This window comes from Diabrotica virgifera, chromosome 9 (genome assembly GCF_917563875.1).
Source record: "Diabrotica virgifera virgifera chromosome 9, PGI_DIABVI_V3a".
Lineage (NCBI taxonomy): Eukaryota > Metazoa > Arthropoda > Insecta > Coleoptera > Chrysomelidae > Diabrotica > Diabrotica virgifera.
Genome location: NC_065451.1, coordinates 6,568,516 through 6,585,605, shown reverse-complemented (window position 1 = coordinate 6,585,605; position 17,090 = coordinate 6,568,516). Strand labels below are relative to the sequence as shown.

The 17,090-nt window shown below is 35.1% G+C and overlaps 1 protein-coding gene across 1 annotated transcript in view; it reads right to left on the bottom strand.

Annotated features, from left to right (window-relative positions):
- Window positions 1-2,643: 2,643 nt before the first annotated feature.
- LOC126892854 (venom allergen 5-like) overlaps window positions 2,644-17,090 on the bottom strand; it is a 49,813-nt gene continuing 35,366 nt past the window's right edge. The window contains exon 5 of the mRNA XM_050662656.1: window positions 2,644-2,927. Within this exon, the coding sequence (XP_050518613.1) occupies window positions 2,687-2,927 (241 nt within the window). The 3' untranslated portion in view covers window positions 2,644-2,686. The remainder of the gene's footprint in view (window positions 2,928-17,090) is intronic.

Here is a 17,090-nt window from a genome sequence, read left to right as displayed (position 1 = left end):
ACGACTGGAGATTTTTTTTTATTTTTCCTACTAGCTTTCTTACTAGCTTCTTCAACAGAAGAAGCCACGTGTTGTAGTTAACTAAAAGCAAAAAAACCACTCCAAAAACTGGAAGTAACAACAGGTCTGATAAAATCGGGTACCCGGTTTTGTCGATTTTAGGACTACCCGGTTTTTTCAAACTCGTAAACAAGACATTAAATGTTATTTAAATTTTTAAGTTATGAAATAATATTCAAAACTTTTGGCCAAATTAAAGATAATATACTAGGTTACATGTACTAAATTTTGAAATGGCCATTAGTTATTCATTAAAGGAGACAACAGCTAGAAACTTACCTTAAAAATCGAGTTTCCTGCATCAAAAAACAGGTGAGGTCTTACTGCTCCGGCACAGATTACTCAAATGAGGCAGAAATGAATACACACCACTGTTGGTGGTAAAGGGACACTAATTTTAACATTGTCTAATAGATAGCAGCAGACAGTTAGAAGAATTAAGGGGTACCCGGTTTTATCAACCTACCCGGTTTTGTATAAATCTCCCCTACTTCACGCCCAGTTTCATACAATATTTTATCTATGATGAACAAATAAAAAAACTGTAACTCTTCGTCACTTGATTTTATTTCTATTCTACAATTTTTAGAATTTTGACATTTAAAAATTCTAACTTCTTTCAAACCACAAAACTGTCAAAACTTTTGTCGTAATTTATTTCTCATTATGTCATCACCATGACAACGCGAAGTTAAGGATATTTGATTATATGAAAGTGTGTCAAAAACAGTGCGAAAAAGTAAGTCCCATTTAAAATACATTGTTACTTCACGCACACTTTAAACACTTCATGCACTGCTATCTATAATGACAGTTTTCACAAACTAAAAACTTATACATAATATGACATAGAGTAGATAAGAGCATGTATTATTAACTTTTAGTTATAAATTATTAAAATTAATGAATAAATATTCATTTCAAAAATAATCAATACTTATTTACCACATTGGAACGACCCAATTACTAATCACAAGAAAAATCCAGGTGCGGATTAACAAAAAAATATAAAGTATTTGTGACCTTGAACCAAAACTCTGTATATTAAAATTTTGAAAATTTGTCTGCGCATTTTAAAAGTGCATAAAAAACTGTGATTAAAGGTTCATTTTAATTTTTTCGCCGTTGATTTAATTACATCAATTTTGAAATTATATTGAAATTTTAAAGAACTTTTAGATTAAAAACCAGTTACATATTATTAACTTTTAATGATTTAATGTTAATGAATCAATACTTATTTTAAAAATACTTAATAGGTACTTATTTACTACTTTGGCTTCATGGATTCTCTGCATTTGTAGCTGTATGCACATCATTAAAAATTAGAATTGCGAGAAGTGGGATATTTTAATGATTTAGTAAAAAATTTAAAAAACAGCTATATCTAATATAAAAAAGTTCGTTTAAATAATTCAAAAATTTAACATAAATTAAAAATATTTGAAATATCACAATTGCTCAAAATGTCCGCCATTTTGTTCGATGCATTTTCTTGCTCGTTTTAAAAGATTTCGAATCGATTTTCTAATTACATTGGGATTGTTCATCATTTTTTTGGCAGTTTCTTGTAACCTTGACAGAATTCAATATGATTTCAAAATTGTCGTAATTAAATTATCTGGGCAAAAATTTGACATGCACATTTTAACGCAGTGTTTTATGCTCTTTTAAAATACCTAAACAAATTTTCAAAATTTCAATATACAGGGTGTTGTTTCAAGGTCACAATTACTTTATATTTTTTTGTTAATCCGGACCTGGATTTTTCTTGTCATTAGTAAAATTGGGTCGTTCCAATGTGGTAAATAAGTATTGATTATTTTTAAAATGAGTATTTGTTCATTAACTTTAATAATTTATAACTAAAAGTTAATACATATCTGCTTTTTAATGTCAGAGTTCTTAAAAAATTCAATATAATTTCAAAATTAAAGTCATAAAATTGTCTGACCGAAAAATTGAAGCAAACCATTAAACTTATTCTTTTGTGCTCTTTTCAAATATGCTAACAGATTTTCAAAATTTGAATATACAGGGTGTTGTTTTAAGGTCACAATTACTATATAATTTTTTGTTAATCCGGACCTGAATTTTTCTTATGGTTAGTATGTCGATCGTTTGGGTTTTGAATGAGACATATGTTTACCAAATATCAAAAAAATATACAGGGTGGTTCTAAAGTTATGGCTTAGGAAACAAATGGGAAAAATCGATAAAATGTAGTATATCTAGAACCGGCTCGGTGACCTCCGAGCCGGTATACCGGTATACCATTAAAGTATGTATTTCCGTTTCCCAATGAAACACCCTGTATAAAGTTTGCTATCGAATAAACTTAAAAACAACCTGCTAGTGTTCACAATCATAAACTTGTCAGGATGACAAGTTCCATATAAAAGTCACGTTCCATAATTAAAACTTCCCCTCTTCCATTGTTCCCATACATCAAAGTTTGTCCGACTAGACATCGTTAAGCTATTAACAAATTTTCAGCTTGCTATTAATAAACTTTTTTTGGTACGTGTGATCCAGGCCTAGTTGTGTAGGTAATGTAAATATCATAAATAAACCAATTTTTTCATTATTTTATTAATTTTTTACAAAAAATACACTAGTTCGGTTGTTAGAGATTATCAGGTCCACACAATCCGCGGTATTTTTTATTTACTGGCAGTTTTCCACAATCTGATACAGGCGGACCTTGTTTATACACTGAGTTATATTTGTAATTGCCTGTAGGTCCATAATTGCAAGCTATCAAATGGAAGTTCCATCCTGTGCTATTTTTGTAGAAAGTTGCAGCACAACCAACGTTGTCAGTTTTAGCCCACACTAATTGAGTGTAGTGTTGGATTGTTTCCCCTCTAAAATAAAACGTTAATTTTAAACAAAATGTAACATAAAATAAAGGATTTGATTTATTATTATTATTATACATTGAGCAGGTGTCGCAACACCCATATGCCCATTAAACTACAAGGTAATATATAGTATGCATGGAATGTTAAATGGTTACATTACAATAGTTTCGTATTAAGCAAATTAACTAACTAAATAAATATAAACAGGTATACAAAAACATAAATAGTAAGTGTACGAGGTACAAATAAAATGTTCAATTATGAAACAAGTGGTCATCCAGTTTCTTTTTGAAAATATTGACAGATGGAGCATCTATAACCTCAGCCGGAAGGCTATTCCATATCAAGAACACTCGATTACAGAGAAAAAAATTGTCTAGTTGTTGTTAAAACAGTTTCCTTTTTAAACTTAAGTTTGTGGCCACGAAGACGATTGTCATTGTCTAGTATAAACATACCCCTCATATTTCCAAAGTTGTATTTTACTATTTACTATTTACTACTATATTAAAACTGTTCATTTTGGCACGTACTCAAAAATAGGCGAATTTTGAGATTTTATAATTTTTCTTAGCCAGCATAATATTATGTGCGCTGGCTAAGAAGATGCTAGGATTTTGCCAAATAAATACACAGAATTATTGATATCATATATTTCAGATAGAGTTTTTACGATTAAGCAAGAAGAAGCCTACTCGGAACTAAAAGAAATCAATGCAGGTGTACCAGAAGGTAGTGTGATAGGACCAGTCCTATACCTATTATACAGGGTGAGGCAAATAAAGGGCCTATTAGAAATATCTCGAGAACTAAAGGCAACAGAATCATGAAAATTTGAATTAAGGTGTTTTGAAGGGTCATCTGTTTAATGAAAATATTTTCATCTATTTTCTACTTCCGGTTATACCGGAAGTTGCTTATAACTTCGTTTTTTTTTAAATGGGACACCCTGTATATTTTTACATTTCTGGATTCTCTTCGATGTCTTCCTTCTTAAAATATGAGGTTTTGAAATGTTATACAGGGTATTTTAAAAGATAATTACGTTTTTTTTTATTAATTTCGTAACAACATTCACATTCTGTAGAATTGTAGTAGTTTGACATCTAAAACTCTACTTACGTTCAAATGATTTTTAATATAGTCTACTATTGTTAAGAATCATAGGTATAGCTAATTTTTTTATTTTAGTATACAGGGTTGGTCGAAACTCGGAATGAATATTTTCTGAGTTTTCTTAAATGGAACACCCTGTATTTTATTATTGTAATGAAATGATATTTTATGGTACTTTTTTATTTCTTAAGCATTCCCTATACCTAACTGCTTTAATTTGTGCTTAATTGTTAATCGAACCAACAATCTTAACTACGTAGGTATTTTGATAACTAAACCATTATTGGTAATTTTAAGGATCAGTCTGGATTAATATGTATTTATTTATGAGAAATTATTTGTGATTGAATATTTTCACGGCCAACCTAATAAAATTTTACGTATTGTAGCGGAAGAGAAATCTTGGCCGATCCCCGTATAACAGTAAACACCTCGAGAATGACGTAATCGGATGTGCTAGGCCTCGCCGGAGAATTCTGGAAGGTACGTCACGTAGGCGGAACAAGCCGATAGCTCGAGATGGGAGTCGATTGTTCCAGAATAACAACTGGGTATAAATACGGGCATATTTTGTGAATAAGTTTAGTGTATAAGATAAATTCGTCTGTAACTTATATAAATAAAGTCGTATATAAATTACGAACCGCTAGTTTTATTGTAATTAGAAGTAATTACACTAATCACGCTACAGTTGGTGTCGGTGTTCGGTTAACTTAGTGCGATATAAATAAGTGAATTACAGAGAGACTTTAAAAGACTTTTGAACTTTATTCGTCGGGAATAACCGGAGTGCGTTAATTGTTCGGTATTCGGAAAGACTTTAAAAGACTTTTGGACTTTATTCGTCGGGAATAGTTAAAGTGCGTTGATTGTTCGGTATTCGGAAAGACTGTTAAAAGACATTTTGGAAAGTACGTGTGTGCCGACCAAAGATGTTGCTACAAGAACTTACAGTAAAACAGCTTCGTGAACAGCTAGAGGAACGGGATCTGGACAGCAGTGGGCTCAAAATAGTCCTACAAGCACGACTCGAGGATGTCCTCACGAAGAACGGAGAAGACCCAAAGACGTTCCACTTCCAGTCAGCAGAACAAGTAATCTTATCGAAATTAAAAACTGTTTCTGAAACGATCGATGAAACTTCTAGAAGAAGCGACGAGAAACTTGAAGAAGTTAGTAGACAGAACAACGAGAAATTTGAAAGTGTTTCTCAAAAGATCGATGAAACTTCTAGAAGAAGCGACGAGAAACTTGAAGAAGTTAGTAGACAGAACAACGAGAAATTTGAAAGTGTTTCTCAAAAGATCGATGAAACTTCTAGAAGAAGCGACGAGAAACTTGAAGAAGTTAGTAGACAGAACAACGAGAAATTTGAAAGTGTTTCTCAAAAAATCGATGAAACTTCTAGAAAAAGCGACGAGAAATTTGAAAGTGTTTCTCAAGTAATTAAAGACGTTTGTAGACAGAATGACGAGAAATTTGAAGAAGTTTCTAGAACATTCGATAAGATGCAGAAAAGTGTAGAGACCGTAGAAGAAAAGATCAAACAACTAGAAAGCATGATAACCGATACAAAAGTACAACCATCAGTTAATGCAGCAGCGTTAGATCCTGTAGTGAAAGATGAACTACCGAGAGACGAAACGTCGCATAATATGAGATTCAAATTACCACCATTCGATGGAAAGTCCTCTTGGTCCATATATCTTAGACAATTTGAAGCTATTGCGACCGCCAATCATTGGACCGAACAGGAAAAGGCTGTTTCCTTGACTGCTGCTTTGCGAGGTGATGCTGCAGATATATTAAGATCAATTCCTAAGGGTCAAGAAAATTGTTACCAGACCTTGTTCACTCGTCTAGAAAAACGCTATGGAGATGCCCATCTACAACAAGTATACAAAGCACAACTGCGAAGTAGAAGTCAACGAGCAAGTGAGAATCTGCAAGAATTTGAAGCAGATGTGGCTCGTGTGGTGCGGTTGGCTTATCCAGAGGTGCCAGACAGCGTTTTAGAAAAAATTGCAGTAGATACCTTCGTCAATGGGCTGAAAGATAATGAACTACAGAAAGCTTTACGACTAGCAAGGCCGAAAGTTTTAGATGAAGCACTTGCTATTGCATTGGAACACGAAACGGCTAGTCAAACTTCACGAGGCCATAGAGTAAGAACCATTGAAGAAAGTGACGAACACAACGATGAACGTCTGGAGGAAATGATACGGAGAGTATTAAGTAATCAGATGCCAAAGAGACGCGAGCCTAGATGTTGGAATTGTGGAGACGTAGGCCACATTCGTCGTAATTGTAAGAAGATCGTACAGCCGTCGGAAAACTAGAGCGGGTCGACACCAAGGGGCAACTGCCGACCTCGAGAACTAGAGCCCCCATAGTAACTGTCAACCTTACGTCCTCCGGTGGAATCCACAACTTATACATCGAAGGTCGTATCAGTAATAGATGTAGATCATTTTTGGTGGATACAGGTGCAACGAGAACTATCGCACGTCCAGATGTAGTACGAGACCATAATAAATTATCACCTGCAACAGTAAAGCTTAGAACAGCGACTGGTGAGCTAATTAATACATATGGCGAGGCTAATATGTCAGTATCCATTGGCCAGACCACAGTTGAACATCAAGTATTAATTGCCGAGATCTCCGACGAATTCATATTGGGGATGGACGTACTAAGGAAAGTGGGGGCAATATTGGATGTTCAAAATGGAGTTCTCAAGATCAATGGTGAAGAGTTGCCCTTTCACGACGACAAAGAAGATGTCATCCGCTTACTTACTACATGCGACGTAACCATACCCGGTAATAGTGAGAAAATTCTGATGACCATGCTTGATGGACACTGCCGAGAGGGAAGTTTAAGGATGGTCGAAGATGTGGATAATGTCGAGTTCCTAACGGCGAAAACTTTGGTAAAAGTTCGAGATGTGATCCCTGTAAGAGTTATGAATTTAAGGGAAACTGCTATCAAGTTAAGTAGAGGAGCTTTGATCGGGCAGTGTGTTCCCGTGGCTTCAATTTGCTCTGTGAATACCAATGAGAAATCATCGAAGGCGAAGTATCCAAAGAAGCTTGTTGAGATGATCATTGAAAGATGCCAAGATCTTGATCATGAACGAACGGAAAAAGTGACATCTATGCTGATAGAGTATCAAGATGTTTTTGCTATTGACACGAAGGATAAGGGAAAAACAAGCATAGTAACGCATAAAATAAATACCGGAGACGCTCAGCCAATCAGACAACGGCCTAGACGACTTCCATTTGCGAAAAGAGATGAAGCCGAAGAGATTATCAAGGATATGGACAAACAAGGGGTAATTGAACCATCGAACAGTCCATGGACATCACCAGTAGTTCTGGTAAAGAAGAAAGATGGTTCAACGCGTTTTTGTATCGACTACCGCCAGCTCAATGCGGTAACAAAAAAAGATAGTTATCCTTTGCCTAGAATAGACGATACATTGGATACTCTCTCCGGTTCTCGTTGGTTTTCCACACTCGATTTAAAAAGTGGATATTGGCAAGTAGACATGGAGCCAGCCGATCGGGAGAAAACCGCATTTTCGATAGGATCAGGGCTTTGGCAGTTTACGGCTATGCCGTTTGGTTTATGTAATGCCCCTGCCACATTTGAAAGATTAATGGAGGCAGTTTTAAGAGGTCTAACATGGAAAACATGCCTGGTTTACTTGGATGATGTAATTGTGGTTGGAAGGTCCTTTGATGAACATGCCAAGAATCTAATAGAAGTCTTTCAACGATTGAGGGCAGCGAACTTGAAGTTAAGTCCGAAGAAATGTCACATGTTTCGACGAGAAGTTAAGTATTTGGGACATATTGTATCGAGTAATGGTGTAACAGCTGATCCTGAAAAGATTGAAGCAATTAAAGATTGGCCAGTACCAAAAGATAAACATGAAATTAGAAGTTTCCTTGGCCTATGTACATATTACCGACGATTTGTCAAAGGATTTGCCAATATCTCCAAGCCCCTAACAAAGTTGACGGAGGAGGGCAAAGAATATACATGGAGTGAGGAGTGTCAAAAAGCTTTCGAACAACTACAAAGGGCTCTGATCAGTGCACCGATATTAAGCTACCCGGGACAGGCAGGAAAATTTGTTTTGGATACCGATGCTAGCAACAGTGCCATAGGAGCTGTTCTCTCACAAATCCAGGATGGACAGGAAAAAGTCATCGCTTATTTCAGCAAAGTCCTGTCGAAACCAGAAAGAAACTATTGCGTTACCAGAAGAGAACTGCTGGGTGTAGTGAAGGCTTGCGAACATTTCCATAAATACTTGTACGGCAGAAAGTTCCTTCTTCGCACCGATCACGCTGCTCTAAAATGGCTCATACAATTCCGTAATCCAGAGGGCCAGATGGCAAGATGGTTAGAACGATTACAAGAATATGATTACGAGATAGAACACAGGGCCGGAAGAGTTCACTCAAATGCTGATGCCCTTTCGAGACGACCATGCAGTGCGAATTGTAATCACTGTGCCAAATTAGAGGAACGATTTTGCCCCGTGAGACGAACCACCGTAATTAATGAGCAATGGCAGCCCCAACAGTTACAAGACGCCCAAGAAGATGATCCATGTATAAAAAGAGTATTGGATTGGATGCGGCAAGGTGAGAGACCTAGTTGGCAGAACATTAGTGCATGTAGTCCAGAAGTCAAGGCCTACTGGAGCCAATGGAATTGCCTGGTACTAAAAGATGATCTTCTGTACAGAACCTTTGAGAACGATGATGGTACAGAATCTAAGCTTCAGTTAATTGTACCTAAAAGTAAAGTGTCAGAAGTATTGCGTCAGTTGCATGACGGTACATCAGGTGGACACTTTGGTATTACGAAGACTCTGCAAAAGGTTCGAGAACGGTTCTATTGGGTGAACTGTAAAGATGATGTAAGAAGATGGTGCCGAAAATGTGAACTGTGTGCATCCGGTAATGGTCCGGTTGGTAAAAAGAGAGCACCCATGAGCCAGTACAATGTTGGAAGTCCTATGGAAAGAGTAGCTATCGACATTGCAGGTCCATTTCCAGAAACCGATGCTGGAAATAAATACATCCTGGTAGCCATGGATTATTTTACAAAATGGACTGAGGCCTATGCATTACCAAATCAAGAAGCTGCTACCGTTGCAGAGGTACTTGTTAAAGAATTCTTTAGCCGATTTGGTGTTCCCTTGGAGATCCACTCCGACCAAGGGCGAAACTTTGAGTCAGCTCTTTTCCAAAACGTTTGTAAATTGATTGGTGCCAATAAGACCAGAACAACACCCCTGCATCCTCAATCAGATGGGATGGTCGAGAGGATGAACCGAACGATGGGTAAACACTTGTCCAAAGTTGTATCTGAACATCAGCGAGATTGGGACCAACACATTCATTTATTCCTGATGGCCTACCGCTCGGCCGTAAATGAAACTACAGGTCAAACACCAACCTGCCTGATGTTGGGTCGTGAAGTTCGGTTGCCCTGCGACCTAGAGTTTGGCTGCGGACCTTCCGAGGAACATGTTGCAGGCGAAGACTACGTTGACCGCCTGAAATTACGAATGAACAACATTCATGAACTTGCCCGACAACACATCCAGATAGCCAGTGACAGAATGAAAGATCAATATGATTCTCGATGCAAGAATGAAAGCTTCGAAGTAGGTGATCTTGTCTGGCTTTATAATCCGCAACGTCGTCGAGGCTTATGTCCTAAACTGCAAAGACAATGGGAAGGTCCATATGAAGTTAAGAAGAAAATAAATGACGTAATATATAGAATTAAGAAGTTGCCAAACGGTAAACCAAAAGTTATTCACATAAATCGTCTTGCACCATATGCTGGCTCAAATGAAACAGAAGAAGCACGAGTCCTCCAACAGGAGATGAAAGATGTCGCACAGCCAAGTTTTAATCAATTTATGTCAAATTACGCAGCGAGAAAGAGTGCTAGATTCGGCGTGACCACAGAAGTTCAGCAAGATCTGTTTGGTGTTCCAGAAAACGTCTCTCTGGCCCACTGTATTGCCCAAGACCTCGAGATGACTAAAGGAATATCGTCCGTATTCAATAGAAAGTTCGGCCGCCTGGACGAGTTAAGAAATCAGCAGCCTAAAATTGGAAGAGTACTGCGATTGGAAGATGGTCCTCGATCTTTGCTGTATATGGTGACCAGAAAGTCTTATACGGACACGCCAAGCTACGAGAACATATGGCGTGCTCTAACTAATTTGAAGAAAATCATGTGTAATTATGACATCAAAAATTTGGCTTTACCAAAAATAGGCCATGCAGTAGAAAATCTGGATTGGAAGATTGTGAGAAGCATGCTTGAAGTGGTCTTCAGAGGAACTGGTGTACAAATCACTGTGTGTTGCATGAACCCGAAGATGTCGTACCCTTCAAAGACAGTAGACTGTTATTTCTTCTTGAAGGGTGTATGCAGAGCTGGAGAGTCGTGTAGATTCCGCCATCCTGGGCCTTCATTTAGAGTTGCTGATCGAGACGCTCAGATCTTAAGAGGGGAGCAGTGTAGCGGAAGAGAAATCTTGGCCGATCCCCGTATAACAGTAAACACCTCGAGAATGACGTAATCGGATGTGCTAGGCCTCGCCGGAGAATTCTGGAAGGTACGTCACGTAGGCGGAACAAGCCGATAGCTCGAGATGGGAGTCGATTGTTCCAGAATAACAACTGGGTATAAATACGGGCATATTTTGTGAATAAGTTTAGTGTATAAGATAAATTCGTCTGTAACTTATATAAATAAAGTCGTATATAAATTACGAACCGCTAGTTTTATTGTAATTAGAAGTAATTACACTAATCACGCTACAGTATGTTTTGTTGCAATTAATGTTTAGCTTGAATCACCAATAACTCACAAATTAAAGCAGTTAGGTATAGGGAATACTTATAAAATAAAAAAGTACCATGAAATATCATTTCATTATAGTAATAAAATACAGGGTGTTCCATTTAAGAAAACTCAGAAAATATTCATTCCTAGTTTCGACCAACTCTATATACTAAAATTTCAAAATTAGCTATACTAATTATTTTTAACAATAATAGACTATATTAAAAATCAACTGAACGTAATCAGAGTTTTTAAAGTCAAACTATTACAATTCTACAGGGTGTGAATGTTGCTACGAAATTAATAAAAAAACGTAAATATCTCTTTTAATACCCTATATAATATTACAAAAGCTCATATTTTAAGAAAGAAGATATTGAGGAGAATCCAAAAATGTAAAAATATACAGGGTGTCCCATTTAAAAAAACGAAGTTATAAGCAACTTCCGGTATAACCGGAAGTTGCAAAGAGATGAAAATATTATCATTTAATAGATCATCCTTCAAAACCCCTTTATTCCAATTTTCATGAACTTTAGTTCTCGAGATATTTCTAATAGGCCAGTTATCTGCCTCACCCTATATATTAGTGACATCCCTGAATTAGATCACAACTTTTTTCTGATTATACTGCCGTCTTGGCCGTAGGTGAAAATCATGAAGTTATTATATATATCATTATATATTTCAGTTCATTCAGACAGGACTATATACGTTTCACTCTCATTAGAGATCTTCAGATGGTGTATATGTTACAGTTCAAGTTGATTATCCAGTTGGAGTTGACTCCAACTAGTTGGAGTCAACTCTAACGGCTGGTTTCAGTAAAAGTTGATTATAAATATAAAATGAAGATTTATATTCAACATTTACTAGTAAAAGTAGACTCCAACTAGGAAAAGTATACTCTTCCCAATGCCATTTAGTAAAAGTTGATTCTGATTCACACAAATAGCCGATTCTAGAAATTAAATGTTACTGAATATGTTCAAATTAGTCTAGGCTGTATCGTCGTCCCCGTTAGGTAAATTACTCCGATTCGAATTTTTTGCACAAACTTACTCAAAAAGAGGTCCTTATAACAAATCTACTGGGTGTCAGGCAGTACCTTGATCGCTAAATTGTTTAAACAATTCTTTTTAGACAAATTCAAAAAAATAATTTTTTCACTTCGAACATTTTTTTTAGATCATTTGGGTTATTCTGAGCAAAAAAAGGTATTTTGTGATTTTTTTCTAAAATTGATTGTTGTCGAGTTATACGCGATTTAAAATTTAAAAAATGCGAAAATAACTCGGTTAAAATTCATTATTATGAAAGTCAGAAAGTGACCAAATCAAAGTTTATAGCCCCCTCTACAAGATCCAGCAGAAATTTTTGTCACTATTTTATTACTAAGCTTTATCTTTAATTATTAACAATGAGCGCTAAGTGCGTATTAGGCGGCCGTCAATGGTGAGTGCTAAAGAGATGCACCATTCCAGCCGTCCAATGGCGAATCTCACTCGCACTCACATTGACGGCCGCCCTCAATACACGGTTAGCGCTCATTGTTGATAATTAAAAATAATATCTTATTAATGAAATAATGACAAAAATTTCTTCAGGATCTTATAGAGGTAGCTTTAATATTTGATTTTTTTTTAGTTTCTGACTTTCATAATATATAATATCGTATGGCATTTTTGCCTTTCGGACAGTTCCGGCGCCAATTACATCTTTAACCCTGTTTCAAGTAACTAGTGTCGATGTACACTAGCCCAGGGGGACCGACGGCTTAACGTGCTCTCCGAGGCACGGTGAGACGGCTCGTGTCATTGTTGGAAATAAAAATGGTTTGTCTTTAGCAGGGCTCGAACCCACGTGCACTGGCGTATGAGGCCAGCGATTATGCCGTTACTCCACGGCCGCTCGCTCGACTTTCACAATAATTATCTTTAACCGAGTTATTTAACCTCGAAAATGGTTATTTTGGCGTTTTTCAAATTTTAAGTAGCTAATAACTCGACAGCAGTCAATTTTAGAGAAAAAAGGCCCAACGGATCTAAAAAAAAATTGTACGAAGTAAAAAAATTACACACATCGGCAAAATTAGCCGAACACCTTAAAAATGGGACATGTTTGATGTCTCGAATTTCCTAAAGCTGTTGTCCGATTTAAGTGATTCTTTTAGTAAGTTATAGCCTTATTAGTTAAGAATATCGGTGTAATAATATTGTTGCTAGACAGGTACATGTCATTTTATACCGGGTGTTACAATCATACTGTCTTTTTTTCTTAAAGTTCGGAACACCCTGTGGAATATTCTAGTATATATAATATTTTAAAATTAAAACTCGATTGTAGGCTTTCTTAACATTTTCTTTTTTGATTCATTTGCATTATGTTGGAAAATAAAAAAGTTATGTGCTTTAACAACTAGCCATGTTTTTTTATCAATAAATCCTCACAGTAGGGAAAGAAAGTATGCTAAATTTGCAGTTTGTACAGATGTCTCCTATTTAAGATTTTAAAGTAACCCCCCAGCCCACCTCCGTCGGGATCGTGTTTGGTGCCATTCGGTAGATTTTTGAAAAATATTGAATAGGTGTATTTTGCAGTTTTACGATCTGATGTTCATTTCGCGAAATATCGCAGGGTTCGTATTTAAAATTTTTAATTTACCCCCTCCCCTCTCCGTGGGGTGTCACGAACCCCCACGGAGGTGGGGTGGGGGATTTAATTTAAAATCCCAAATAGGAGCCCGCAATTTTTATTGCAGATTTGGATTCTTCACGTAAAAATAAGCAACTTTTATTCGACACATTTTTTCTAATTATGGATAGATAGCGCTATAATCGGAAAAAAATGATTGTTTCAAATGGAAAATTAAATTAAAAAATGAAAAGTCCCCCACTTTATGGAAAATTTAACTTAACCTTTTTCTGATTTTAGCACATACTCTTCACAATCCAATAGGTTCCCATAAAGCTCGAGTAACTGCAAATTTAGTATACTTTCCTCCCCTACTATGAGGATTTATTGATGAAAAACATGGATAGTTGTTAACGCACATAACTTTTTTATTATCACACATAAGTAAATGAATCAAAAAGAAAAATGTTAAGAAAGCCTAAATCTACAATCGAGTGTTAATTTTAATATTTTACATGTGCTAGAATATTCCACAGGGTGTTCCAAACTTTAAGAAAAAACACAGCATGATTTGTACACCCGGTATAAAATGATATTTACCTGTCTAGCAACAATATTATTACAACGATATTCTTAAATAATAAGGCTTTAACATACTAAAAGAATCATCCAAATCGGATCACTGGTTTAGGAAACTCGAGACATCAAACATGTCCCATTTTTAAGGCGTTCGGCTAATTTTGCCGGTGTGTGTATTTTTGCGAATTTGTTTAAAATCTTTGTTTATCGCCAAACGTCACTAAAATCATTCATTATTGTACTCATTTGCCCTCATTTTCGACAGTAAAGTAACACTTTGTTGTATTGAAAGAAGAATGTTACTTTACCTGCCGCGATAATTAATCAAATTAACCGAGATTGAATGGAAGTGGTCAATGGCAGCAATCGATTATATTTATTTGAGTGAAATTAATTTTTTTTTTATATTTATTTAGCTGATGCATCGACAACTAATGGCCATTGGCATGGTAGGTACGGTAATTTTGAAAAGTTAGGTACCTAGTGTCATGTGTAGTGTGTGTGTTGAGTAAGTGTCTTGTTACTTTGCAAAGTCGACGTCATTGTCTTTGCAAAGAGACGCTAATTGTATCCGAACGTCTGCGGTCCCTCCGGTGAGTACCGATCCCACAAGGGCAGAAACCATATTCATTTATTAATTTATAATAAATGAAAAATTTCTGACCCTGGTGAGATTCGAACCCACAACCAAATTAAAATTTATTTACATTAATTATTAAAAATATTGTACAAAATTTATCTTATTATTGATAAAATTTATGTCAAAAAGTAAAATTCTGTAGTGTTTCGCAATTATATTCATACAAAATAAATCAAAACTTTACAGATTTAGTAATTAGGTAGGTATACAATATTGATAAAACTATCGATTAAACATCAAAACCGGCCATCATGCAAAAGTCATCTGTGATTACTGTCATTACTGTCATACGAACTTTTTATTTCGTCTAAAATTAAAAAATTTCCTCAAAGTTGTAAGTAAGTGTTAATGTTTTTTATGATTGACGATACAATTTTGTACGCACCACCTCAATACTCTTTATCAACGCGTCTGTTCCTCTGCTCGTAATATCAGACTCTTTCGATAAAGTGTCACTTTACTGACTGACTTTACTAAAATTGGTTAAACAATTTTTCGACCGCGGTACCGCGTGACACCCTGTGTATTTGTTATTAGGATTTTTATACGGATGTATTTCTTTGAATAAGTTTGTGCAAAAAATCGAATCAGAATAATTTACCTAACGGGGGCGACGTTACAGACTATACTAATAAGTAGTTGAAACGGTCAAAACAAAGAAACGTACACTCATTAAAAATGCACTTGAGATTCTCGTATAATCAACATTTACTGAATCGATCCAGGAAGAGTCAACTCCAACTAGTAAAAGTTGATTTAAATTTTTAAAATCAACTTTTACTGCTCGTTTCAGTTGGAGTTGACTCCAACTAGTTGGAGTCAACTCTAACTGAGAATCAACTTGAACTGTAACATATATATTGTTATCTCTGAAGATAAACCCTCTGATGATCTCTAGTGAGAGTTAAACGTACGTAAGGGCGTTTATGGTCCTCTCTGAACAAACTGAAATACAAGATGTCTCTCAATTTCGTTTTACAGCGAATTATTTTATATTTTAAGTTTGTCAGAAAAGAAGAGAGAAACGATAGGAAGAAGAATATATTTTAAACTAATTGTATTTTTATCAAATTGTTGGGTAATTTCTATGATAAATTAATTGACAATTTTAAAAGTGGTTTAGGAGATAACTATTATGAAATGCACACCATTTGGAAAAGCCAATGCCATAATAACCGGAGATAGTTTATCAAATTTTAACCAAATTGCATTTTATATATCTTTAGATATAAAATTGTAGTCGTTGTATAAAAACCATTATTTATCTATTATTTTTTATAATCTCTTATGGGAAGATTATTACCTTGTTCATCCTTCAAATATTCTCCGGACTTCCAGAAGACCAGGGCGCATCTGTAAAAATATTAGTACATTTGGACGTTAAGAGGTGACTAATATTTTTTTGCAGAAATTGCTTGAAAATAACTCACATAATAATAGTTGAGTTATCCTCCCACTCAAAAAGGTCCGGAACATTGTTTAAATAATCAAAATGTCAATAAATGAAGGAAAAATTCGATTTTTTCTTCGTTTTTTGATTATAACTTTTAAAGTATTTATTTCTGAGAAAACTTGCGCTGTCATAAAAGATGGTCAATTAAATTTTCTACAATACAGAATTCGTTAAAAATTTTAGAAATTGTCACACTTGTTGCAAAATAGCAATAATTGCGAAAAAACGATAAAAAAAACAAGTGTTCGCAATTTACGTTTTTTAACCATTTATGTTAAACTTAGTACCGTCATATTTTACTAAAAAAATACTTCATGATATAAGAAAACAATACTGTGAATTTCATTAAAATCAGTTAAATAAATTTTGCAAAATAAATTTTGCAATCCAGCTTTCGCAAAAAAAATTATTTTTTCAAAATCTTGCAGGACTGAATATAAAACAGACAGCAATTTTATTTTTTTTTACTTATAGAAAAATACCGTACCTTTCATTTGCAATTTACAAAATTAAAATCGGTTAACCACTATGGCGTCAGGAATTTTTTTGAATACACATTTTTTTGGTGCTACTCGCAGGACAGCGGATAGTTTGCTCTGATTGGGCATTCCAAGGATATTTGATAATGATTGACAAATTTTAATTTTTAGTACATTTCGATATAAATAAATACATTTGTTTATTGCAAAATAAAAACACAAGCTCTGTCCTTTGAAATAACACTTTTTTTTTGCAAAAACTTTCTGTGTTCATATATTTTAAGTTAGAGAATAAAAGTTTATTATTTTTAAACATATGCAACTGTTTAAACAATATTTCACAAACAATAATCAAATTAGTTTGATTTTTGTGG